The sequence below is a fragment of the Monopterus albus genome, unplaced genomic scaffold, assembly GCF_001952655.1.
Source record: "Monopterus albus unplaced genomic scaffold, M_albus_1.0 scaffold88.1, whole genome shotgun sequence".
Classification (NCBI taxonomy): Eukaryota; Metazoa; Chordata; class Actinopteri; order Synbranchiformes; family Synbranchidae; genus Monopterus; species Monopterus albus.
This window is the reverse complement of record NW_018127968.1, coordinates 1695439-1720768: the sequence shown is the minus strand read 5'-3', so window position 1 is coordinate 1720768 and position 25330 is coordinate 1695439. Positions and strand designations below refer to the sequence as shown.

The 25330-nt window shown below is 41.4% G+C and overlaps 2 protein-coding genes across 4 annotated transcripts in view; one reads left to right on the top strand and one right to left on the bottom strand.

Annotated features, from left to right (window-relative positions):
* edar (ectodysplasin A receptor) overlaps positions 1–17219 on the bottom strand; it is a 32752-nt gene extending 15533 nt beyond the window's left edge. For 2 of the 3 annotated variants that reach the window (XM_020607640.1, XM_020607642.1), the window contains exons 1-5: positions 17175–17219; positions 15894–16145; positions 5814–5879; positions 2523–2642; positions 84–265 (exon numbers count right to left, since the gene is read on the bottom strand). In XM_020607640.1, the coding sequence (XP_020463296.1) occupies positions 84–265; positions 2523–2642; positions 5814–5864 (353 nt within the window). In that variant the 5' untranslated portion in view covers positions 5865–5879; positions 15894–16145; positions 17175–17219. Of the gene's footprint in view, positions 1–83; positions 266–2522; positions 2643–5813; positions 5880–12235; positions 12290–15893; positions 16146–17174 lie in introns of those variants that run through there. The other variant, XM_020607641.1, reaches the window with a different exon arrangement.
* Positions 17220–21551: 4332 nt separating this feature from the next.
* The window catches only part of LOC109964386 (SH3 domain-containing RING finger protein 3), a 91127-nt gene continuing 87348 nt past the window's right edge, over positions 21552–25330 (top strand). The window contains exon 1 of the mRNA XM_020607671.1: positions 21552–22294. Within this exon, the coding sequence (XP_020463327.1) occupies positions 21881–22294 (414 nt within the window). The 5' untranslated portion in view covers positions 21552–21880. The remainder of the gene's footprint in view (positions 22295–25330) is intronic.

Here is a 25330-nt window from a genome sequence, read left to right as displayed (position 1 = left end):
GTTTAGTAAATGTTTGATGCCTTTTTGTATTTAATGTAGCAAGCAGGTTTTGAATTTTGAGTGTGTGTTTGAGTGTTGTTTACCCAGGTAAACAGGGGCCACACTCTGCGTCACTGTCTGAAGTTCCTGCTATGCGCACCGTGGCTTTATAGAGGGCATCGCAGTCTTTATGGCGTCTGCAGATCTCATACTTCCCTTTGGAATATTTCCCCTGTGGGCACGGCACACAAGCAAAGTCCTCATCCTTCACACCGTAGCCACAGATCTGCAAAACACACACCAACGCACACATATTTACATAAAGATGCAGATTTTTTATTGCATGTTTGCTGTGAATTCAGCGCTCTTTAAACTGGTGGGATCATTCACGACTGTGCTGGGGACACACATTCCAAAAATTACACCCCACACATTCGTAACCCACATCTGTTTCTGTTATGACTGTTTTGAAATGATTACAGACATCCCTGTGTGTGTGTAGCTTTCCACGCCTGGTAGTGTTTAGGATGGCCAACTCATCATTCTGTCCTCACGTCTCGATTGCCTCTCGTCGTGGCAATTCTCCCCACAGTGGGGAGGCAGGACATCAGGCCATACACACACACACAGACACACACTTACAAATCATTCTCTCTCTTTCTGTTCCCTCTCTTTCATCTTTCATTTCCCTCTTACTTTCATCTGTCTATTAAAACAAGCCTATGCTTCTTATCTTTGGGCTACTGTAGACTGACTCTTGAAGAAATCTAATATTCCTGTTTGACATCTGTAAGTCTCAGCTTGACTGTGTGACTCTGTGATGAGCTATCAGCAGGATCTTGTCACTTTTGGTTAAAGGTCGTGTTGGATCTCCTGTACACTTTTCACTATGGCTATGGTTTTGTTCGTCATCTCAATACTTTTCCAAACCAACTGAAAGGTTCTTTTCAAAGCAAATCTGTCGCTTTGAATTGTATGTATCATATATGTCGGAGGTAAGGCAGTAGGCAATTCCTTGAAAGTTGACAGTTAAGAGAAAGAAGGAAAGTGCAGGAGGAGAGAGATGGGCTGATGACATGCAACAAACCTTTCAGGCTGAATCAAACCAAGGAAGTTGCGGTACATGTCTCAAGCCACCAAGCCGCAGTGTCGCCCCTAGGAAACATGCTTCTCATGTCAAGCAGCTTTCGCAGATTTTGCAAGCTGCATGAAACTTCAGTACTCAATGTCTTTAATGTTTCCTCACTTCACCAACACTTTCACCAGGGCTTAGGGCTTTTTTTTAATGAAAATAGCTGCTTACTGTGGCCAAAAACTGTGCCATAGTATTTTTATCCACTGCTGTTACCTTCATCAAGGAGGTTATGTTTTGGTTGTGTGTGTGTGTGTGTATGTGTTGGTTGCACCGCTTACACACTGTGCAGCGTGACCCGCTGGTGAACTGGAAATAAAGAACCAAGCAGGCTAGTGGAAGCTAATGCTACAGGCAGCTGTGATGCTTCCCGGCCAACTCGCTGTCAATAACCGTTGCCCCCACACTACATGATTCCAAGTCATAAATACCAAACATGCATGATACTTATGATTCAGTACTGGGGGCCCTCCGATCCTGTCAGAGGCATAACAATTAGGCTGTTCAGCACCTGACACCACAGGATCTTTTGGCCTGAGAATCACATCTGAGTGCGCTCGCATAGGGAGACGCTCCCATGACTGTCACAAAGACCAAATCAGGCCCAAAACTGTGCTAATTATCCTGTAGCGTGTGGCTGGCTTAATCTTACATCAAATGCTATTCAAAATTTTAAATGCCTATCAGCGTAATTTTTTATGTAATTTAGCTTTAAAGAAGCGCAATAGGTGGTGAATTTAACTCAATTACAGTTTATTTTAATAATTTCTACATGTTTGCACAGGGTAATCCAGCTCAAATAACTTAAAGAGACTTTGATTCATCCTGTTCACCTTTCAGTGTAGCTGTCTCTCTCAGAAGGCGTGGCACCCCGGGGTGTCAGCTGAACCATTTACCTGGACTCTGTTTTCCTTGGCTCTCAGCAAACTGACTGACAGCGACTAAATCGCTAGATCCCAAGTTCTGAACAAAAATGGCACATAGGGTTGTAATGTCAGTGTTTCGTGCTATTTGTTCATTTTGAATGGTTGTAATTGGTTGTTGATTTGGCAGCACTATCCCGGGTCCTTCTAATTCACTGCACTACCTGGTCTTAAAACATACTCACAAACTACTGTATAGGTACATGAAAAGCTACTTAATTACAGTAAGAAACAATATTATGAGTTAAATGAATAGTTTTCAGTGATGTGTGTGTGTGGCATTGTTTTTCTATGCTTGTCCAAAAACTGGGAACACACTTCTTTGTGGGGACTTGCCTTTCTCTAATAAATCATGGAATTTTATGAAAACAATGGGTTACAAGGTCGGAGTTAGGGTTAGGGGTAGGCAAGTAGTGGTTATGATTAAAATTAGGTCTATGTAGGGACTCAGCAAATGACAAAAACAAGAGTCTATGTGTGTGTCTCACCATATGAGGCTCTTGTCCTGGCTGGCACTGAGGGCAGGCTTGGCAGCTGTTACTGGTCTGGTTGAAGAACTCGTACTCTCCACAGCTGGAATACTCTGCACTAGCAAACATACAACACACCTAAAAGGACCGAGAGTGACAGACAAGAAGAGAGAGATGAGAGAAAAGTGGAAAAATGAGTGAGAGACAGACAAAAGTAAAACTTTTGATCAACATATTGTAACGTGTGAGAACAAATACTAATGCAGTCACACTCATAGACTACTGATGACAGCCTCCCAGTACAGGAGGTAGTATTTGTCACTCCCCGTGAATATACATTGAGTTCAACACAACACAGACTGTAGAATGATAATATTTCTTACATTTGTTTATAATTTAATGGTGATTTTATTTCTGTATCAATGTATTTCTGTTGGTAATGATAAAGGAGATCATATAGAAATAAAACAGTTACAAACTAAGACTAACACAAAAACCTCAACTTCATGTTGATTAGCACACATGGAAAGTTGGGGCAATGAGTTTTATGAGAATCAGCTGATGTTAAAGTAAGGTTTTCACTTCTTCAGTTAATACCGTATATACAGTATCTTTCTGATACTGTCAGTCGTCAGTTAAATCTATTTTTTCCTTTCCTTTCCATAAAACTGGAAAAACACACACCATCTTCTACATCTGCCTGCTTCTGTTAAAGGCACTGTTCATTACACAACACCTTCAACAACAGCAGAAATAAATGACAGCTTTGAATGAGGGTTGATTTATTCAGTAAATCCAGCTGGGGAAAGTCAGTCAGCGTGATCCAAACAGCAAAGAAAACAAACATCATAAGCCAAATTCTTCATCTGTGTTACTCATATCAATGAAGATCATTGTTAATTGTGTATCTGTGTATCTGTGTATCTCTGTGTGTGTGTGTGTGTGTGTGTATACGAGAGTTTACACAATACCAGCACTTACTGGTGTGTGTCTACAGTATGTATTGTATTAGTATCTTTGTATGTGTGTGTGGTATTGTGGCTTATTGTAACAAGTAGCAGCTGGTATTTATAAAGTTACCAGCATACTTTGTATTTTTCCCAAACAAAGTAACTGACTTTTAAAATTCTTCTACAGTCCAGAAAATGATGAGGGCAATGTAAACAAGTGCATGACTAAGTCTCTCCATCTTCTCTCTGTTGCTCTAATAACATCGTCCTCTTTCTCTTCTTCCTCATAACCATCTCATGACAGCAGACACAAGACACTGTTTGAGTAAATATAAAACATGTCCACTGCCTGTGTGTGTGTGTATGTGTGTGCAGTATTTGTATGGAGCCAACTCATCTCAGGCCAAACAAATCTGTTTGTAATTTAAACCAGAAAATGAATCTGAAAATGTCGTGAATGATGAACTGACATTTACCTCACACACCTGATGTACACTTAATACACACACACACACACACACACACACACACACCATGAGTCCAAACTTGATCTTGTAGTTTTTTGTTTGTTGTTTTATTTTTGGTAATGCACAGAAAAGTACCTTAAATGTATCTTGACAGTTTTCTCTAATAAAGAATGAAAGGAAAATCGAAACATTTGAGCTACAGTATCTCCAACAGTTTGATTAGACTGAGTGTGTTATAGTGTCTCCTAAAGCCACGTTCCACCGATTAAACATGGCACTCTTTACATTATCAAGCTCACAATGGGTAAAAATGTATTTTTCCTTGTTGTCTAGACCTGCTGTCTAGATTACCCACAATGCAACTCGTCCACCAACCATCAGATCAGTGATTTGTGTGTGTAAAGATAATTAAAGCTACTGTTCAGCTGCTAATGTATCCTCAGACTTCTTTCTAACTTTTTTTATTAGATTTTTAAGCATGTAGTCTGACGCTGACTCAAGTGAAGTCACTTGAAGGCATTTATCAGACTTAAAAAAAAAACTCCCTCTGGAGCTGCAAAAGGCTTTACATAATGTTTTTGTTTTGTTTTGTTTTTTTTCACAAATGCAGTACTGCTCCGCACCATCTGTAAACACTCACTCAACATTTAAAGTCACTGGACCTTCCCTTTAAGAGAAATCGCTTACAGTAGGTGGTTACATGAGCACTCAAGCAACTCGGTATTGCACTTCATAAGAGCAGGGACTCACAAGAGACAGACTTAAAGAAAGAATGATCAACATCAAAGCAGCGTCAGTAGGACAAGAAATCCTGACTCGAAGTCTCTTAAATGTTGCAAGCTGATGGTGTTAATCCTACATTTCCCGTAATGTGCCAAGCAAGATCTTCTTTTATAACTAACTACTTCTATGCGACAACCTTAGAATTAGAATTAGAATTCCTTGACACATCCTTACCGATCCATCTCTCTGGGGGTAACAAGCACTGACAGAGCATTGTGCATAAAGGCTTTCCCTGACTATTTGTACAACCTTGGCTTTCTTTGTCTCTGAAGAGTCACTGAAACTGCAATAATAATCTTCCACCTCCTCATTTTTCTCCACAGCTAGAAAAATAAACTTTTTGACACATCAATTCATGACCTCCTCTTCGCAGCCCAGTGAAATACATTGCTGCACGTGCACACTGCATCTGGTGGGATCTTACTGTCATAAGTTCAAGTTCAAGCTACATTAGAATTTGGCTGGAACATTAATGAACTGTAAACACCAGAAGACGCTTACTGGCATCTGAACAAATATCTATTTTGAGTTCCCCTTCCCATCTATTTACATACTTTCTTTGTCTACATAGCATATTATTAATATTATTATAAAAATGTGACAATTAATTACAACGCTGTTGGATGGTGGTGTTGTGACTCAATGCCACTGACGTAATCCAAATATTTCTTTCCTCCTGACTAGGTGCTCCAGCGCCAGCCTACATGTACTGACTGAATTGGGAGGCTAAGGTGGAGCAGTGGATCACTGCCAGTGGGTTTTAAGGTCAAAACAAGCAGTGAATCTCTAGAATCCTGGTTAGATTAGAAAGATGTCTGCTGTCTGAAGAAACTCTCAGGTTGACTAATTGGTACAAGTGGTGCAGAGTTGTGTAAGCTGCTGGCACATAGCAGCTAATGTCTGGATGAGGTGGTGCCAAGTGTGGAGCTGATTATGGCTGTGGTCCATACTGTTGGACCAATAAGAGTCTCTGCCGGCCAGTAACAGAAATATGATGATGATTTAGGATAAATACTACCACCTGATTACATTATAAAGAGGGGAAAGTAGGAAGGAAGTGAAACAGAGGTGGAAAGAAATGAAGAAAAAGTTTTTTTTTAAAAACGTACCAGTAATGACGACAGGAAGATGGACTTCTTCTGACCTCTGTTCTCTGACATTTTTGCGTCTTCTTCCTGGAGTATAGGAGACAACAGAGACACAGATAAAATGATAAATCAGTAATTGCAAATATACTATATTTACTTTATGTGTGCAGTATCATGTATCCTTCACACAGAGCTAAGGATCAAAGCATTCCTTCCAACTGTGATGCTGTCATGTTGTGGGTATGGGGTGTGTGTGTGTGTGTGTGTGTGTGTGTGATGACTTCACTGTCCTGTTACCATCACGTCACCACCCACAAACATATAATAGCAGCAGAACACCTTGTGGCATTTTTCTGGCTCATAACTGCAAACACCACTGGCTAACCTCTCTTTCAATAAAAGTTGGAGACATCACCTAGTCACATCTGTCCTATGTCTCTCTCCCACCTGGCTAAAGTCTTAGCTGAAATTCCTCTAAAAAAGATTACAAGTCTAGCTTCACATTTTTCCTGCTATAACTAATAATTTCTTCATACTTTATCTGTGTCAATAAAGTCTATTAAACTGCTAAGAAGCAGACTGATGTTCATAAGTTAGCGTGGTCCCAGCTTTAGTCATTTAACCCAAACGGAAACAAACAAAACAAACAAACTCAACTGTAGCTGAGCATATTCAATAATCTATTGTATAGAAATTGATGTTTGGTTTTTTTGTAGAATCTGCTTGAATGTGAGTTGTTGCTCCAGTGAGAGCTGTTCTTAGACAGCTACATCCAGTATTAGGATGTCACTGTATATTAACTAAGAACTACTTGTGTGTTTGTAGTTTCAGGCATTTGGGCCAAGGCAGTTCAAAGCTGCCTTTACAGCCCAAAGCAGCAGTGGCAGGCTGCAGTGTAGCCGCAGTAGCTGCTTATTTTGCCCTGTTTGCTGCTGTTAATACTGCTTATTTTGTATACTTGCACATTGAGAGCTGATGTACCAGAGTCAAATTCCTCGTGTGTTCGACACAGCTGGCCACACACCAGCTGAGACAGCAAAAAGACCAGCTCCTCAAAAGGGAAACCAGAAAGTGGCGAAGTCGCACCAAAGCCCACCTGGACTGCCTGGCACTGCAGGCTCAAAAAGACAAGGAGCTAACCAGCAGTGAGGAGCAGTGGAAGGCCAGACGTGAGGGAAGAGGAAGAGAAGGGTAGCAGAGCATTCCTCCTCTTGAAACCCCCGGCCATCCCCCGTTCTACCTTACCCACTCCTCACTCCCCCTTGCCGTTTCCTACCCTTTACCCCCTGTGCCCTTCATTCAGTGGGAGTGTTTTTCTCTCAGTACAGCAGAACCTAACATGGCGTATGCTAATGTGTAACTGCTTATTATTTACTTTGTACATGTCAGCAAGTACATGCCTTTGATTCCATTTACTGTGTGTTTTTCCTGTATTGGTGTGCACTAAACATGCAGCACGTGTCTTTGTGTGCACATGTGTGTGTAAATAATGTTTTAATTAAAAGGAGATGTGTTGACTACAGGGTCTTCAGCCGTGCTTGAATAGAAGCAATGATTCTTACTGCACATCACACTTTTAAAGGCAGGCCACAGATACAGAATCTGTCTTGCAGGATGGCAATCAGCATGTGGATGTGTGTGTGTGTGTGTGTGTGTGTGTGTGTGTGTGTGAGTGTGTGTGTGTGTGTGTGTGTGGTCTATGGCAATACAGAGAAAAACATGCTGATTCTTTCAGCTTCCTGAAACATGGAGGCTTCCACAAATTCTGCGGAGCTTCTGAGTGTTATATTTTTCTTCCCACTTATGTTTTACTTCTAATCTACAAGCAGCAACAAGATCACATTAATTTATTTTGAACTTGCAAACACCACTACTTCAGTGCCAAAGCATTTATAGCGTACTTATCAAATCTGCCGTTATAAAGTGCTTTACATGGCAGACATAAAAAAGTAAAAAATGCACATACTGTACATTCCAACAGGAATATCACTGAAAGAAGCAAATCAATGAAAACCTTATGATAAAAGTGAGTTTTCAGAAGTGACTTAAAAGAAAATACTGAGTTTGCAAATCTGAGATTCTGAATTGGCGAATGAATCCACTGAGATAAAATAGAAAATTACAAGTCAGTGTTCCAGCCAGTTTTGTAATGATAAATATAAGACACAGAGATAAGAAGTGGAGACTAACTGCTACCCCAAAACATAAAAATCAAAACTGTAATTAGAAAGTATGTTGTATTTCACACTCATACTTATAATCCACTTCTTCACAACTTCCGAGTTAAAATTTATATTCACAGCTAAGTAAGATTTTAAGTAATATTTATGCACTTTGGAATAGTAAGAAAGGCAAACCCAAACACTATCATGCACACTGCCATATACACAAACAGACCTGTAATAACTGTTATCAGGTACATTTCTCATAGAGTCTCTCTCAGTGCTAATTACCACATACTGTATGCAAGAAATAACAACAGGAAGAACAAAATGGTGCCGTTGGCTGCATGAATGTTTATGCGGATATTAAACCCACTGGGTGTGCGTTGTTCTGGCTCTATATACACCAAGAGTCCCTGAGACACCCTGATCCTTTAGCAAGTGGTTTTAGTTTCCTGACATGAGCTGTTTAAAACTATACATTGACAGTGATAGTGGAAAAATCTGAAATGACATAAAGGCACATTATTATTTTGACTGGTGCGCCCTTAAGTCAACTCACTTCAATTCAACATATTAACAGAAGAACTTTAACTCTACCTGAAGTAGTCGGGAGCATCAAAGTCAGATTGTGTGTGTGTGTCTGTGTTTGAGAATGAGAGGAAGAACCTGCCATTATCTGATATCTGAGGTCAAAATCTGTCTGTCTGGCTCCAAACCTCTGATTTCACTTTTTCCTTGTCACAGACTTGAGTGAAAAACCCTCTGATCTTCAGTCATGGCTAATTCCTCACCCCCGAGGGTTTGAGCTTCCTTAAATACAGCCTCCCAACACACACAAAACAGCACACACACACACAAACATTAACAAGTAGATATATGGCCTAGAAATATGCACAAAGTTGGCTTATGAGTGCAAACTAGGTTTAATTGTGCAACACCTTGTGGCAAGATCACAGCTGATGTGTGTGAATGCATTTGTGCATGTGTGAGTGCATGTGTGTGTGAGGCTGTGAGTCACTAATGGCAACATAAAAGGATAGATAGCACTTTTTTTCAACCAGGAAATGAAGAACAGCCAAATGGATGTGGACCCCCTCAAGGCAACTCATTATGGTGTTAAAATAATGCACACACACACACACACACATACATCATCACTGCTGTGTTTGAAGACTCTCTGTCTTCCGACACTGTTCTAACTCTTTCAACCCTCTCTCTGTTTGTCTAACCCAAGCTGTATCTGTCAGGGCAGGTCTGAGATGAAAGTCAACCCAAGTTGTTTGGCACGACACCCCCCTTACCTCTACGGGTATTAATCTTCTAACAATCACATAATCTTTGATTTTTAAAAAAAGCTTTTGTGTTTAGCTGTCTCATCACCACGCAGAGACAATGCACTTCTTAAATGGCACCGGCAGAATGCCATGTTCATACTGTGCAAAAACTCCCAGTATGAATGTGTTAATATAAAGCAGCGGTGTTGCAGAAGAAAAGCATGTTCAGCTCACTTCTCCTGGACAAAGGTTTTGCAGTGTTTGAAGAACATAACATTTTTGCAGCCTCCCTGCCTGCCCCTATTGGCTCTGTCTTTATGTCTGTTTTTTAGTTGGTTGCATTTGACTGCTCTTTTTGTCAGCAAGGGAAATATGAAATTCCACATTGCACTTGGACTTCATACAAAACAAATTAGACTTAGAGAAAATGTCTTTTGTCAAAGCTCTGAGGCCTACAGGCTAAGGATAACGAGCAGAACTTCAAAGCAGAATTAAATCTGTATGGATATGGACTGCAGCTGAACATTACACCCAAATGTGACTGACATAGCTAAAAGTCTATGGGGATCTTTAGAGCCTGTAGGTAAAAGGAGGGGTTGCCATATGGAAATTCCCATAGATCAGATCAAACAAACACTCATAGACAGCAGCAACTTCGCTCCTGTTAATTCTGTGCACTCTTCCACATTTTTGGCAGTCGGAGCAGGCTTCCTCCAATAACTGCCACTCAGTCTCTTGTTATTCATCCTTATGTTTATATTGTCTGTGGTAATACTTTAGATCCTAATGTATTGTTTATATTGTCTGTGGTAATACTTTAGACCCTAATGCATTATTTGCTGTAAATGGAGCAAAAAACACTATGAAAGCTATGACTGACTATGACATCTGATATTTGAAATATCCATAAAAACCATCTCACCACTTGTTATACAAATAAAAGTGCACATTTGGACTGTTGACTGAAGCTACTAGTAGCTGATTTGTTGTCAATATCTGGGGGGACCAGTGTGCAACAATGATGACCCTGGCCAGGAGTAAAAAAGCGTAGCCAAGGTTAACTATGTGCATCATGTATGGTTTAGTATTTCACAGAGCTATCGGGGTTTAATTACTTTGTATTTGTATTAGTCTGTGCCCCAACCTGGCCACCACATCTAAAATGTTCCAGATCTGCGTTCCAAAGTTGGTCAGTGCGCTGCAGAGGAGCTGTGCTGCCAAAAAAGCTCGTTATTTTATCCCTTTACAGACCAGTAATCAACCTATGTCTCAAGCACACATTGCGCAGTCACTGCCTTAAAACCCTGCATTTTTGTGCATGCTCACCTCAAACCCTGCAATTTCCCAGCTAACCAAACAGCAAGTGTAGTGCTATCATACCAAACTCTCCATGTTTGAGCAACTGTGTGCTTCACACTAGCTTATAAACCATTAACACTAAAACATTAGCAAAAAGAACATTTTAAAACGCTGATTTTACAAGTAATAAAACTTTATCCTAGTGGATATGAATCAGAAAACCACTAACACCAGAAATCAAGAAGCTGTAGTCTGTCATTTAGGCCTCCACCAGCTTAGTTTGGGGATGTAAACATTAGCATTTTTAACTTTACACTGCATGACTGTCTAACTTTCATGCCAGGGTTTCCATTCAAGTACGTTTACGCTGGAGGCCTTAAACAAAGCCGCCACATGGATACACTGGATGCAGACACTGCAACTGTGAATTATGAATGAGAATATTACAATATATACAGAGAAATGATCTGTAAATAGTCTATAAATCAACCAAAGTCTTTCAGTGTAATATCATGTACTTGTGCTTCTATTTGCTTAACAAGCATCAAAACACACTTCAGTTCCAGCTGTGTATTAAAGAATTTAACCATTCCACTGTCGATCTAATTGTCAGTAATGTTAAGGCCCCCTAATGTTTTTTGTTTTGTTTTGCTTTAAGCAAAGGAATGTGGTGCTGGCAGTTTTGTCTCTTTTCTAATTTGGAGGCAGCTGCAGAGTAAATAGAGGGGTAGCTGCAGGGCTGTCAGTCAAATTAGACCAACCACTTGCATCTTTGTCTCAGAGCTCACTGACTAGAAAAAGAGTTAAAAACAGACACCAGACTATTTCAACGTAAGGCACATCAGTCTCAATCATAAAATCTATGTGCTACATGCTACTGGGACGATTCATTCCTAATCTCCTTGTGTTTCTAGATTTACAATTCTTTATCAGTGCTAAAGGAAGTCAAGCTCCCTGAGCAAACAAGCCATCAAGGCTCACTTATCATGAACTAAATGAGCCAGAAATTAAGTCTAATTCACAACATGATTACCATCCAAGTTTGATGTGAAAATAAACCCATGATTAAAGTGACTTCCAACTTTGGAAGCAGACTCAAACCTCAGACCACAGCTGGCCCTCGTCTCTGAACTAAATATCCATTTACTAAAATCACATCCAAGTGCAACATTGTGGTTTATCAGCGTGAACTGTATTTTCACAGGAGTGTCCAAACACGCTCTGCTGCAACTTGAATTTCCACTGACAAATCAGGCTAGAATACTAGTGTAAAAGAGTTCATGCCTCAGATATCATCTGCAGTAAGAAGACTGTGATTCCTTTAAAGCTGCATTAACTAAGATTTAGCATAAACTCGGCTAGTCGGAACGATTCCTTTAGATCTACGCCACTAATAGAAAAAACAACTTCTAACACTGCATGAGGGATTTCATTTGATGATTTTGTTAAGCAGCAGAGAAACACAGCTCCTATAACTTTTATTTAGTTACATTCATGGCCAGAGTAATTAAATTAAATGTGTTATTAGGAGCGTGTGCGTGCACGTGCACGTTTCTGTTTGTATGACGTCTCCAGCTTTTGATTGCTTTAATTACAGACTTAATGTCAGCTTCCCACTTGATGCACAGGAAAAACAAACCCTTAGGGCACTTGAAAAAAGTCACACAGCACACACACACACACACACACACACACTTATCTGTACCTCAGTCAGTCAGTAGGCTCTTTGATTCACTGCCTGCTGGTGATCTGTCTTTCATCGTCTGCTCTTCCTGATCCCTTGTTCCCCTTTTTGGCTTTGCTGGGGCAAAACATCTCTCTCCCCGTCTCTGTCTCTGTTTATTTTGCAGCAGCTGTAGGTAGGAAGCCTAATCTACAACCTGGAATTCATCTGTAGGTCCCTTACACCTACAGTAAAAGCACTTCAGAACAGTTCTCCCAACTAAAATGTTTATATATCAGCATAAATATGTTAATGATTGGATGATAAGATTCTACACAATTAAAAAACATTCAAAATACTCCAAATCAGTAGTAGACAAGCCAGCAATTACCAGCCACTAGTTATGATGGATAGATGTGGTGTGAGGTCGAGGGAAATCCTGGTCAACCCACTGAAAAAGCAGAGAGTTTAGAATTGAAGCACATATGGGCCGAAATTTGAAAACAGAAGCATTTATGTCTGCTTCTGGTGATGTGCATTATCAACTGACACCATGAGCAACATGAGGAGAGCATAGTACAAGTCGTGCTATCCCTCCAGACCCTGCACAGATCTGCACAGATAACCCAGCCAACATGATCTCTCACTAGAGTTCTCACCGACCAAACAATAAATACCACAGTTCTGGATCAACCCTGACAATATGTGTGTGGATTCCTTAATCAGCACAATCTGTTTTACCTTCTTTTTAAGGTACAAACTCTCCTGTGTTTGTGCGTATGATATAATTTTCAAGACCTCACTCAGTATTTCTGTTTCCCACAATTAGATTAAAGTCTCTGTAGAAGAAATTGATGACCCTCTGAAGTAGTCTCCCCATATGCAGGGCTCTGAAGTAGACACACACGGATTGGACCACAAACCCCTGCTCCATGTTGGCCCCAGGGAACAAGTGTATACACTGAGCAATCTGAAATGTTGATTTAGTATTGGTTTGTTGAACTGTCTGCACTGTGCACAGGGAAACAGTGGTTGGTAGTAAGCTGTGATTAAAAAAGCATATTCCTTTAATCCTGTTTTTAATACATTATACCATCTAAATTAAAATATAATAAAATGCCCTGACCTCTCATTTTGTCGGGGGCCTCCTAGAAGCCCCTATGGGATCGCTAAAGGTCCACTGGTCTTTCTTAAGCTGATAACTCCAGAGGGCTGTGAGTAACACAGCATTAATTAGCAACAGAGCCCAGGGACACAGCCCTAAGGGTAACTGATTAAGAAAGCTGGGCTTCTATTGAATGGAAATCCTTTTGTTCCTTGCAAACTACAGTATGTTCATTGGTTTTAGCTATACACAGATCCTCGGCAGAATAAAACAAAACAGCAACCCCAGTATTAATACTTCATGTCTCTCAGTTAATAGGTATGTCATATCTATTTTATACCTGCCATAAGTCTTTTGTTTTGTAAAACCTGAAGTTACTTGTGATGTGAGAACATTTATATTTTCCTATTAAGTAATTAAAATGTACAGTAGAAGTATTCCAGTGGTCTTTTTGTACTAGTTTCCCAACATATTAAAAAGTCTAATAACACTACATTTTAAACACACACACACACACACATTAAAACAAATGCTTACCATCCCTATTACAACCCTATTATACTAAATGTACAGGGTTACTGTAGCACTCGCTCATGATCCTGGTTCGGGTAAGGCAGTTTAGATAAAAGCTTCCGTCAAAGGCTTAGGCCATAAAGGAGCTGAAACAACTTCACTTCCATAAGTAAACTCTGAATGATGTAATCAGTAGGATTTCTTCTCCTTTTGTGAAGCAGTATAATACATTGGATCCTAACAGGCCTCTATAAATTTCTCCACTGGGGAAAATGACACTGAATGCTGTGTGGACTGAAATCAGCTGTGACATCCAACATAAACCTCAACACTTACATTCACAAGAAAACACAAGAATCCATTCCCCTTTCTATGATATCACTCCAGAATGAATAGGGTTACTGTGTGGATTCCAACACGAAGCACCAAAAAGCAACAGAGCGACGAGTATGTAAACAATCTATTCACTTCAGTCTAGTAAAGGATGATCATAACTACAGGCGCTAGCTTTGTTAGTTTTTCTGCCTTCATCCCTTTAATCCTCAAGAACCATATTGGCTTCTTTTGAAGATGACTTACACTCCTTCCCCTGTCTCTCCTCTGTCTCCTTTGCCTTTCTACCTGTGAACATGAAAGATTCAATGGCAGTGGAGGCGGGCTGTGCTGGGGACTGCAGGAGGAGAGAGAGAGTCACAGATAGAGAGATAGAAGAGGGAGAGAGAGAAAGAGCAAGGAGGGATAGAGATGGATTGATTTCCACCTCCAGCAGCTATAGTTCAAAGCCAGCAGACTTCAGAGGCCCGGCAGGACCCGGCATGTCCCCAGCCGGGCCAAGCTGCCTGTCTGCGGGCAGGACTTCCCCTGGGGGGCCCAGGGGCCCGGGAGCCTGGGACAGTTAGGCGGCACCAAGAAAACAATTACGCAAAGCCAAGGAGAAAGGTGTGCAAGGTCACTTGCCTAAACACACACACACAGCCAAAAAAAAAGGTGTCATGGGTGAAATCCCTAACACATGATGAGGCTGATGTGAAAAAAATTCACTCTTAAGGAATTAACAACCTAGATTCCCTCTCATCTGCCTAAATTTTTAATACATCTCACAGTGGCTTAAATATGGTCTGCATTCACAATCAGAGCCTTATCACAAAGAGTCTGAGGCCTAAACTACAAAGGTAGTGATGTGAGAAATGAGAAAGTATCTAATTTGTCTACCACCTTGGACGAAAAGCTTTGGGCCAACACGTATACTGTAGCACCAGTCACATACTTCAAAATGTATTTATGGATACAACTGAAAGGTCAAACCAACATAAGGTCAAACCCCAGTAAGATACTGGGCCACCACGTGCCACCAGAACAGCTTCAGTGCACCTTGGCATTGACTCTCCAAGTCTCTGAACTCTACTGGAGGGATGAACACCATTCTTCCAAAAGATATTCCCTCATGTGGTGTTTTGATGATGGTGGTGAAGATGCTGTCTAACGCGTCACTCCAACTGGTGGCTGTGAAGGCCACAGCATATGAGTCACATCATTTTCAGATTCATCAAACCACTCAGTGACACCTCATGTGCTACGGATGGGGGCATTCTGGAGGAGTCCATGCATTTATTCAGGTTTTCCCTTTAATCTGTCACCTGTTGTTACACAAAACTGTGTTCAATATGTTTTGCTGATGCATTTTGCAGATGACATCCATGCCAATCATAAAATCCAATCTCATGTGCACTTGACAATGAACATACTGTTATCTGCATATATGGTCTCAGATAAATGCTTCAACAGTCAGAATCAGCCTGTCAGATAAAGGTGAAGGTGGAAAAGCTGTGTTTGGGGTACTTTGCCATATTTTGGCAAAAAACAGTAGTTATATGGTAGATACACTGCATTATTTGCACCACCAGCGATTCTCTCCTAAAACGTCCCAGAGCAAAAAGTATAACAATTCATACTTATTTTTTAGCAGTAAAATTACAGAAAGCACATGTTTGCTTGGCATAATAAGTGCTGCTCAGGAATTTCCCCGACGTCTTGCAGCAATCCGGCCTTGCATTCCTGAGAACGGAGCTGTACACGTCTTACCTGGAGCTCAGAGAAGGGGGCACACTGGTGGGGTTTCTCCGCTGCACTGCGGGATCACCTGGCGGGCGATCAGTCCTGCGTGATTTGTGATCAATCTCTAGTCTGCTGACTGATATGCATCGCCGAGGGAATGGCTGTCCAAGAGTTTTTACTCCACAAAGCCCAAGCTGTGCTTCAGTCTCCACTTTGCTGCATGCTGGCGTGTCTGCAGGCTCCTCCTTGATGAGAAAAAACGGTGAAGTTATCTCCGCCCTGTATGAGAAAGAGATTAACGTGTCCCAGGTAAACTGACTCTGAGCAGACAATTAACATGCTGCAGGATGCAACTCAACTCCGCCATCTAGTGTCGCGAGGAGGTGGTGGCAAAGCACGAAACGTCTGTCAAGTTTGACCTTCTGTCATAAACATCTATACGGTGATTCATACAAATTACTATAGTTGTGCAAGTTGTATAACCTCACACTAAACATGCTAAATCAAGTGTTATTAAACATAAAGAAGGCACAAAAGCCAGTACTTTTTGTTAACACACAAACACATAATGAGGTACCATATAGGCTAATTATTCTCCTAAAGATCCCATCACTGCTCACTGATATGCTGCTTCCTGCTTATGCCACATATCTAAAGGTAATGTTGCAAGTAAAACTTAAGTCAAAGTACAAGTATTGTCAGCTAAATGTACTTAAAGTATCAAAAATCTGTTGTGCAGCTGAATAGTCAGTGTCAGACATAATGTTACAGTTTGTATTATTACTGATGCATGAATCTGTAAGAGGAATTTGAACTGTTGGGCGGTTTAGCCTGTACAAATCATATTTTATAAGGTGTTAATGTAGAACTGCAATCTGAAACGTACAGTAACTATAAATGTAGTGGAGTAAAAGTAGAGGAACAAACTAAAATACACGTGTATCAAAGTTATGATGAAGTTCAGCTACTTGAGTAAATGTACTACAGTGTAATACCATTTCTAATGCCAATCCTTAAGTACTATCTCTATCCACTCACTACAACTGACTTCTGTTAATAATAGTCTACTTCTGTACTAGTACTATTATTCATCCCACACAGACACAAACAAACACCTTTCTTTTGAAGGAGATGAGTGTGTCTGGTGTCATGTGTGTGCCTGTTGTCTGAGTGCAACTAAAGCTGGACTTTAGTCTTCCTCCTCCTCCTCCTCCTCCTCTCTCCTTCCGCTCTCTCCTATTCTCAGCCACAGGAAGAGTGAGATAAAAGAGGAGCTTTAAAAACACTGGGAGTCCTGTAATTACTTACTCTCCTTCTTTGTCTCCATCGCCGTCTTCCCCTCTGTCCCTCTTTTTCTCGTTCTCTTTTCCCCTGTGTCTCTGTCCTTCTTAGTCACATTCCCTTTTTTCTTTCACTTTCACACACCCTCTCTCAGTCTGTTTAATTTTATTTCTACATCCTCTTCTTCTTTCTTTCTACTCTCTCTCAGTCTGCCTCCCTCGCTCAGAGACCAATTGATGCCAGTCCAGGGGGCTTCCTGTCTGAAAAGGAGGATGAGGGGACACGAGATTAGATCAGATAAGAGGATATAGGGAGGATGAGGAGAGGATAACAAGAAGAGTGATGAATTCTGCTGAGAGAACAATGGCTGATCTGTCACAGACCGGACAAAACACATATTAAGCAGAACCTGTATTTACTATGATGGATGCAGTAACATAAAAACACATGCAACTGTCTCTCTGTAAGAGGAAATGTTGATATAATATGGCATAATGTGACAACTGAGATTAAATATGATCAAAAATGATATGATGTGGGATTATCTGATATGGCAGCAGCATATAAAATGGTACAGGATTACATACTGTTGACATATAAGATGGTCCCTGTGGGAAAATGGGTGTCTTGTGTAGAATGTCATAGCACCTAATGAAAACAAATCCTATGAGCTAAGTAAAAGCTGCTGTAGTTTAATTTCATTTCATTTCATTAATCATCCCTAAAGTGTTGCTTTGAAGTCTGTGGGATGTATTGAAACATATCAACATATGTGGTCACTCGCTTACTTACCTATTTGTTTTTCCTTCACTGCTAAAAGTAGCATAATGTGGGAGGTATTGACATAAATTTAGTCACGAATATCTCCAGCTTACCCACTATAGTGTCTTCTTGTTGTGCCTTCCTGCGTTGTTTACACTTTTTTATGCCTCTGCTTTTATCAGATTGTGCTAATGAATATGTTGTTGAGTTATGATGGTGTGAAGTCTTAAAATCAACAAGCATTAATGCAGGCACTCAACGTTTTAAGGATTCGGTGCAGCGCAGCAGCTGTCACAGCCTGGCTAGTTATCATCCGACTGTAGCTCAGAGACAGCAGCAGTCAGTGGAGGCCTAATGAAGTAAAGGTAACTTCAATTTGCAGCAAAATCATTAAAAACTAACTTGCCTGTGTGTTTTATGTGCCTCAAGGAGACTTGAAGGAGAAGCTGGAAATATGGTCTAATAGTTATCCACTTTTCAAGGGTGACATTAAAAGAAAAGAACTAAAACAAATACTATAGCTGGTATTTTTCTCCTGATATATAATATTTACTAAATCATCTTCGACAGAAAAGTGTCAGTTCAAAGCACGAACAGATCCTGACACACTTTTTGCTGAGTCCCAGGATTCTGATGATAACTACTTTTGACTGATTCAGTGTTAAATAAAAATACATACATGCATCCTGTGACATGCACTATGACCTCATCAGTACCCATTTTAATATCTCCTCATATGCATTGTCTATGAGAACATACACTCACTGTTCAGCAAGGAAGCAAAGAACCGGTTGCCATGGTAACTGCCATGTCAGCTAACCTACTTTTAAATGAACGAAAGACGCTGGCCGATGAACATGAGGTGTATAGTATAGGTGCACAGAGTGGATCAACACACACACACACACACACACATGCTATATTTATTATAGTTGAACAAACAAGATTTTTCAGAGCAGCCGATGGGAGAACTCTTGTGTTTGCTGAGAAACAATGGAACAACATTATTGATAAAGACAAGGATATCATGGACATATATGAACCTTTAGTGAACCTTTGGGTACAGTAAACTGCATTTATGTACAAGAAGAGAAAGTTTTTTTTTTCCAGATGAAGCTGAAGTCAGGTCAACACAACTGCAGTTTATTTTCATAGCTCATCATAAGGATTTCCCAAAGGACAATATTTAATTGCAAAATAATTATATTGCAGTCATAAAAACAATTAAGTTTTCATTTGTTTACAGCAACAATAAAATCCAATATTTCTGCAAGTATGCGGCAACATGTAACATAGAGTATAAACACTACAAGCATATAAAACAGTAAATATTGCCTTCACTGGAACTGCTCAGCTGTGCCACAACTAAACAAGTTAATGAAAATTAGATGAGAAAGCAAATAACACAAGATAAACTAAGTGGGGCAAACATTTGGGACATAAGCCAGTGAGGTCAGTGCTCATCCATACAACCCACTGTGGGTGCACATACTTTATTTAAAATACAAGAGATTCCCAACACTTTGGGGCTTTATTATATAAATTAAATAAGGCATACACCTGTGTACTAATCTACACATCCAAAATTACAACTCTGATCACACCCGGTTGACCGTGTATGTAAAAAGCTAGTTTCCATCCCTAATTGACATGTCTGCTATTTAAGCATCCACCCTTTGTCTTCTATTGACAGCAGCACTGGGCCCTATGGACTGTGCTGCTTAAATGGAATGAGGAGCTTTTCATCCAGTAATCATTTTTGTTCGCTTCTCCCTGTAGTTCTCTTCTAATTCTGAGTCAGAGGCTGTGGAGAATTGTATTAAGCAGACGAAACACACTGGGAATGGGACATGAGTGGGTATGATAAAGAGAGGGACCAAGGTTTTGGGCTTGTTGCCAGCAGTTGTAGGCCACTGCTCTAGTGAGGCATTAAAAATTAGAGTTTGATAACAACAACAAGAACACACAAGCCATTTTAGTGTCTGACATACTGTAGCATTGCAATGTTATGCAGCCAGGGGGATTCAAATAGACCAGTAAGAAATGACGGGTCTCTGCAGATGAAATGTGAGGGGAGCTTCCTCTGATAGCCCAGACAATGCAAAAACTCTTCAAGTTACAACATTGCTGGTGCAAAAGACTTGACCTTCACTTGTTTTTATAAGGTTTTTTCCAGTTGTGAGTCAGAGACCGTTTAGCATCTTACTATATGACCTCAGACTCAGTTTTAGCTGCTTTATGTATCTGTAGACCACAAACAGATACTACAAGAGTTAGCTATGCCTTGTGTTAGTCTCAACTGAAGTGTTATTTTATGTACGTGTGTGTGTCTGTGTGCATTAATATCACACTATTGTCACTACAATATAAAATAAAATAAGCTACTGCAGTATTGTGACTACTTTGCCATGAAATGAGTTACAATCTACACCTGTTTCAGTATCTGAATAATCAGTGGTTGCACAGCACACTCTCACCCTCTGTGTCTCATGCTTAAGCAGTTCACCCTCTGCTTTTCATCGTGGGTGGTCGACAATGGGCCCAACCCTCACCCAGGAAGGCGTCAGCGTATCACACATACACACTCGCACACCTTTGCCTTAATCAGTACATATCCCTCTGGGGCTGAGTGTGCGAATAGAGCAGGCCTGAACAGGTGGGCAAAGCAAGCCTGGCGTCACGGCTGAGGAACAACACACAACCACGCACTCACTGTGTCCATTACATTGTCAGGGAGTAGTTCATCTGTGGTTTTTACCTTTATGCTATTATTTACTGTTACAATTATATATATGTATGTATGTATGAGTGTGTGTGTATGTGTGTATCACATATTACATTGTGCCTGATAATATTCACATTTGGCTGTAAATATGAGACTTATAATAATAGTTCCTTGTAGATAATCCCTTAAGGGTCTAAACATTTTTGTACAATGTTTTTGGTTCATTTTATTTTGGTTTACCTATTTATAACCCACAGGGTTACTGTAAACTGTGTAATCCTAGGGAGGTCCTGTTGTTCAAAGTGAAACAAAAACAAACAAGAAAGATCAGGTGGCCACCAGGCGTCGTCAAGAGCCACTGTTTCAATCCCCGTTTTCCAGGTGGCTTTAGTTCCTGGGGTAATACAAAGGATGTGTGCTCCTGTCAGGTGAGGCACCGCATGAATTTTTAACTCTTGTATTTGACTCGGTGCTTTCTGGACACGTAACTAGACTACATTTAATACAAAACCAACTAGATAAAACAATCTAAGACATGTTTGGAAGTTTTCTCTAAAACACATGGAAACAAACATTTCTGTTCCGTCTTGGCTCAAACTTGGGGGACGTCTCTCTGAAACAGCGTCCTCACATTACCACTGTGCGCCATAACTGAGGATCTTGTGCACTGACGCCCTGAGAAATGATTGTTTCTGAAGGCTACTTGCAGCCTGTCTTAGTGAGCAGGTGAGATGAGAGAAAACCTTTCAACAGTCTCACAGGTTTGTTAGAAAGGTGTGACACCAGCCCGTGGTTCTTTTTGAACCAATCTGTGAGAAGGTGTGAGGAGAGAACTGAGCGGCTGGAGATGCCGCTGGTGCTTGTCAGCTCTCTCTCTCTCTCTCTCTCTCTCTCTCTCTCTCTCTCTCTCTCAAGTCTGTGGTGCATGAGCGCACGCGCATTTCTGATCGGCGCGTGGACGGTGATGATGAGAGCGTGACCTCACCGCTTTCTGCACAGCTGCTGGAGAGGAGAGGGAGACACGCAAAGAGAAAGCGCAACACGGACACGCGTTGAGGGAAACGCAGAGAAGTACACAACAGCGGAGAACATTCAGAACACAACTGCTCGGTGTGCGGGTCTCCGTTGCGGGGCGTCCGTTGGCTTCTCCCCCCGGGTCCGCCTCCCAGAATGTTCTGTGCCCCCGGTTCATTTCTACGGTACACGAACCAGTCGCCGCGGCGTCCCCACGGACACTGAAGCCCAGATGCTCACCCTCTCCGCTGACATGGACGAGTCTTCGTCGCTGCTGGATTTGCTGGAGTGCTCGGTGTGCCTGGAGCGCCTGGACACCACGGCCAAAGTACTGCCGTGCCAGCACACCTTCTGCCGCCGCTGTCTGGAGAACATTGTCAGCTCCCGGAACGAGCTCCGCTGCCCGGAGTGCCGCATCCTGGTGGACTGCGGTGTGGATGATCTGCCGGCTAATATCCTCCTGGTTCGCCTCCTGGATGGTATCAAGCAGCGGCCCCAGCGAGGGAGCGGAGGAGGCGTAGGAGCTGGCGGCAAGCAGTCGCTGGCTGGGGGCTCGCTGCAGGGTTACGCAGCCGGGATATCCGCTTCTTCCCCGGGCAGCGCAGTCAGAGAGCTGCCCGTAGCCACCAGGAGCGCCCCTGTTAAGGTTGGTTACTTTCACAACATCCACAATATGTGGCGGTATCTCTCATTGCAGAGTAGACTACATTTTACAAATTCTTGTTTATTCACAAAACACCACTGCCTAAAATGTCATCTGTCCGTTTTCGGCATAAAACAACAATGCCAACTTCAGGATTGGCTCCCATTGTAGATTCTGGTGGAAGAAGATTTTGGGGACAATGATAAATTTCATACTTCTTACCTTTTACGCTTGTTGTAAATTGGGCACAGAGTGTTCAGCGCGGCGCCTGCACAGATAACATGCACTTGTATGGTTATATCTAAAGGCACATAGACTGTGCTCTGAATTTTTACACCGCGAGACTGATTGCTGCATAGATTGTTTGATAAGGCGAGGCAACAACTTGGCAGCTGAAGCCAAGTGTTGAAACAGGGTGACTGAGAAAGTGAGAACAGGGAAGCTTTGCTTCCCCATGTCTATAATCTTTAATCGAATGGAACAACAGAAGTGCATTGCTCTGCTTGTCATATTGTTGTTGATGACACACAGGCCATCTATTGACTGATGCATATTGTTTAGTATTGATTGGTTTTGCTAAATTATCGCTGTTGTGCCTGATATCCCCTGATGTGATACTACTTTGACATCCTAATGAGGTTGCATTTCCTGTAATGCCACTGATGAATTGTTGCACCGGACTTGTAGAAAGAGAGAAAGAGGATTAGAGATACACTTAAAGACAGAATTAGAGGGTCATCTGTCTGTTACTGTTGTTACCATGGTCCTGATGAAGCCCAGTTGCCCACAGGCTGCAGCAGTGTAGACTTCATAACCCAATCTCAATGAGAGAGGAATGGAGAGCCTTGTTTACTTGCAATGCAGTGTGGCCAATGCATTGTCTCATGGCTGAGAGGTGTTGAGGATTGTGGCTGTAACATGGGAAGGGGACAGATAATGTCATGTTATCAACACCGTTCTCTAGTTGGGATGTAGAATCTTACCAAAAAGTCTTTGCAAACTTCTGGCAGTTGTGGAGAGATAGTGGTGGTCTGGTGCTGGCATATCCGTTAGCTATCTACCAGCTAAACCAGCACCACTAACCAGCATAGACCACAGCATGATGTCTGTGCAGGTCTATGCTGGTTTTTTCCAGCAGGGTTGCCTAGTTCTCTTTGCAGTGCCACTGATTTTAGACAGTCTTTTTGTATCAGGAGATCCAAGGTATGAGGCTGCAGTGAACAACGGTCATTTTAAATTACCAGACAGATACATATCAAATGTTTTATCAGAGAATGAGTTCATTTTTTAATCCATGTAATGTCAAGCAAAGTACAGCCTAATGTGAGTTGACAGGCAGGTTCTCTGGAAAATCATGCAAGGGAAGTGCTCAGTTCCTGAACAGTCCGAACTAAAGTTCTTAGAAATTCTGCTTGTGAAATGAACATAAGTGTAGTTTATGGAATATCAAAAATGTAAATTTTGTCTGACCAGCAGAAGTCCAAAAATATTTAAAACACAATTATATGAAGCAAATTAAAACTGCAAGTAGTTCTCCACATTTAAGGAGGTGCTGGTGTAAATCTTTGGAGAACAAACAAGATTCACGACGTCACCTCACTGACAGTTTTTCAGATTTGTTTTCTTTGAAGAATGACAAGATTTCCAGACTCAGTACTTCATGATGTACTGTAATTTGTTAAGCTGTGTTCACTGTGTTTGTCTAGGTTGAGCTTCCGTTGTGTGCTTTCTAATTAGTGCAATGGGTTTTCCCAGTGTTGGAGCACATGAGCGGGGTCGTGGGCAGGTTTGTTCACGTTTTGCCCCCAGCAGATTTTTTTCCTCTGAGTTTACTGGCGGTCCCAGTGAGAGAGCTGCAATGGATGATCAGTCTAAGGAGCAGTCTCTTGTTCATGGCGATGATCAGGATCTCAAGCCCTTAGTGACATTTCAAATAACACCTAACACTCCATTTCGGTTCTCTCTTTAAATGTCACAGGTCCTTGCAGGGCAGTTTAATGTGTGGCACATACAGAAAACCCCCCAAAACACAATAGGCACAATATATCTTATAGACAAATGGTTATCATAACTTTTTCGAGCCCATATGACATCTGAGTTTATATTTTACACAGGCAAATATGGAACCAAGAAAAAAATATTGTAAATGATTTAAAGATGAATTTACTTCTCAGTTTGTCACTGTTCATATGGTGAAAAATGTGGCTAAAAGAGTGTAAACAGAGGCAGAGGGAGTGCATTTGTGTGATCGCATGCACACTCACACAAAATTACACACATTGTGCACTCACTTCTTAGTGGTGGGCAATCTGTGTTTTAAATCAAATCAAATCAAAATCAAATTTTATTTGTATAGCACCAAATCACAACAAAAGTCATCTCAGGACACTTTACAAAGTAAGGTCTAGACCTTACTGTTATCAATATTATTACATAGGGAAAACCCAACAAATCCCCCATGAGCAAGCACTTGGCGACAGTGGGGAGGAAAAACTCCCTTTAACGGAAGAAACCTCCGACAGACCCCGGCTCTTGGTGGGCAGCCTTCTGCCTCGACCGGTTGGGGTGAGTGGATAGAGGAGAGACAAAAGAAGAAAAGCAACAAGACACAACAATCAAACACTGATCAGGTCGATGTGGCCGGTGACTGCTCGTCAGAGATATAGAGCTCCAGGGCAACCTGCAGAAAGTTACAGGGAGAGAGAGAGAGGACACACTACGGGAGAGAGGAGACAAAGTTAGTAATGTGTAATGGTGGCATATAGAAGCATAGGGAGACAGAGGAGAGCAGAGCAGAGCAGGAGAGGAGAGGAAAGAAACTCAGAGCATCATGGGGCCCCCCAGCAGCCTAGGCCTATAGCAGCATAACTAAGGGAAGGCTCAGGGTCACCTGATCCAGCCCTAACTATAAGCTGTGTCAAAAAGGAACGTCTTAAGTCTAATCTTAAAGGTAGAGAAGTTGTCCGCCTCCCGAACCGAGACTGGGAGTTGGTTCCATAGGAGAGGAGCTTGATAGCTAAAGGCTCTGCCTCCCATTCT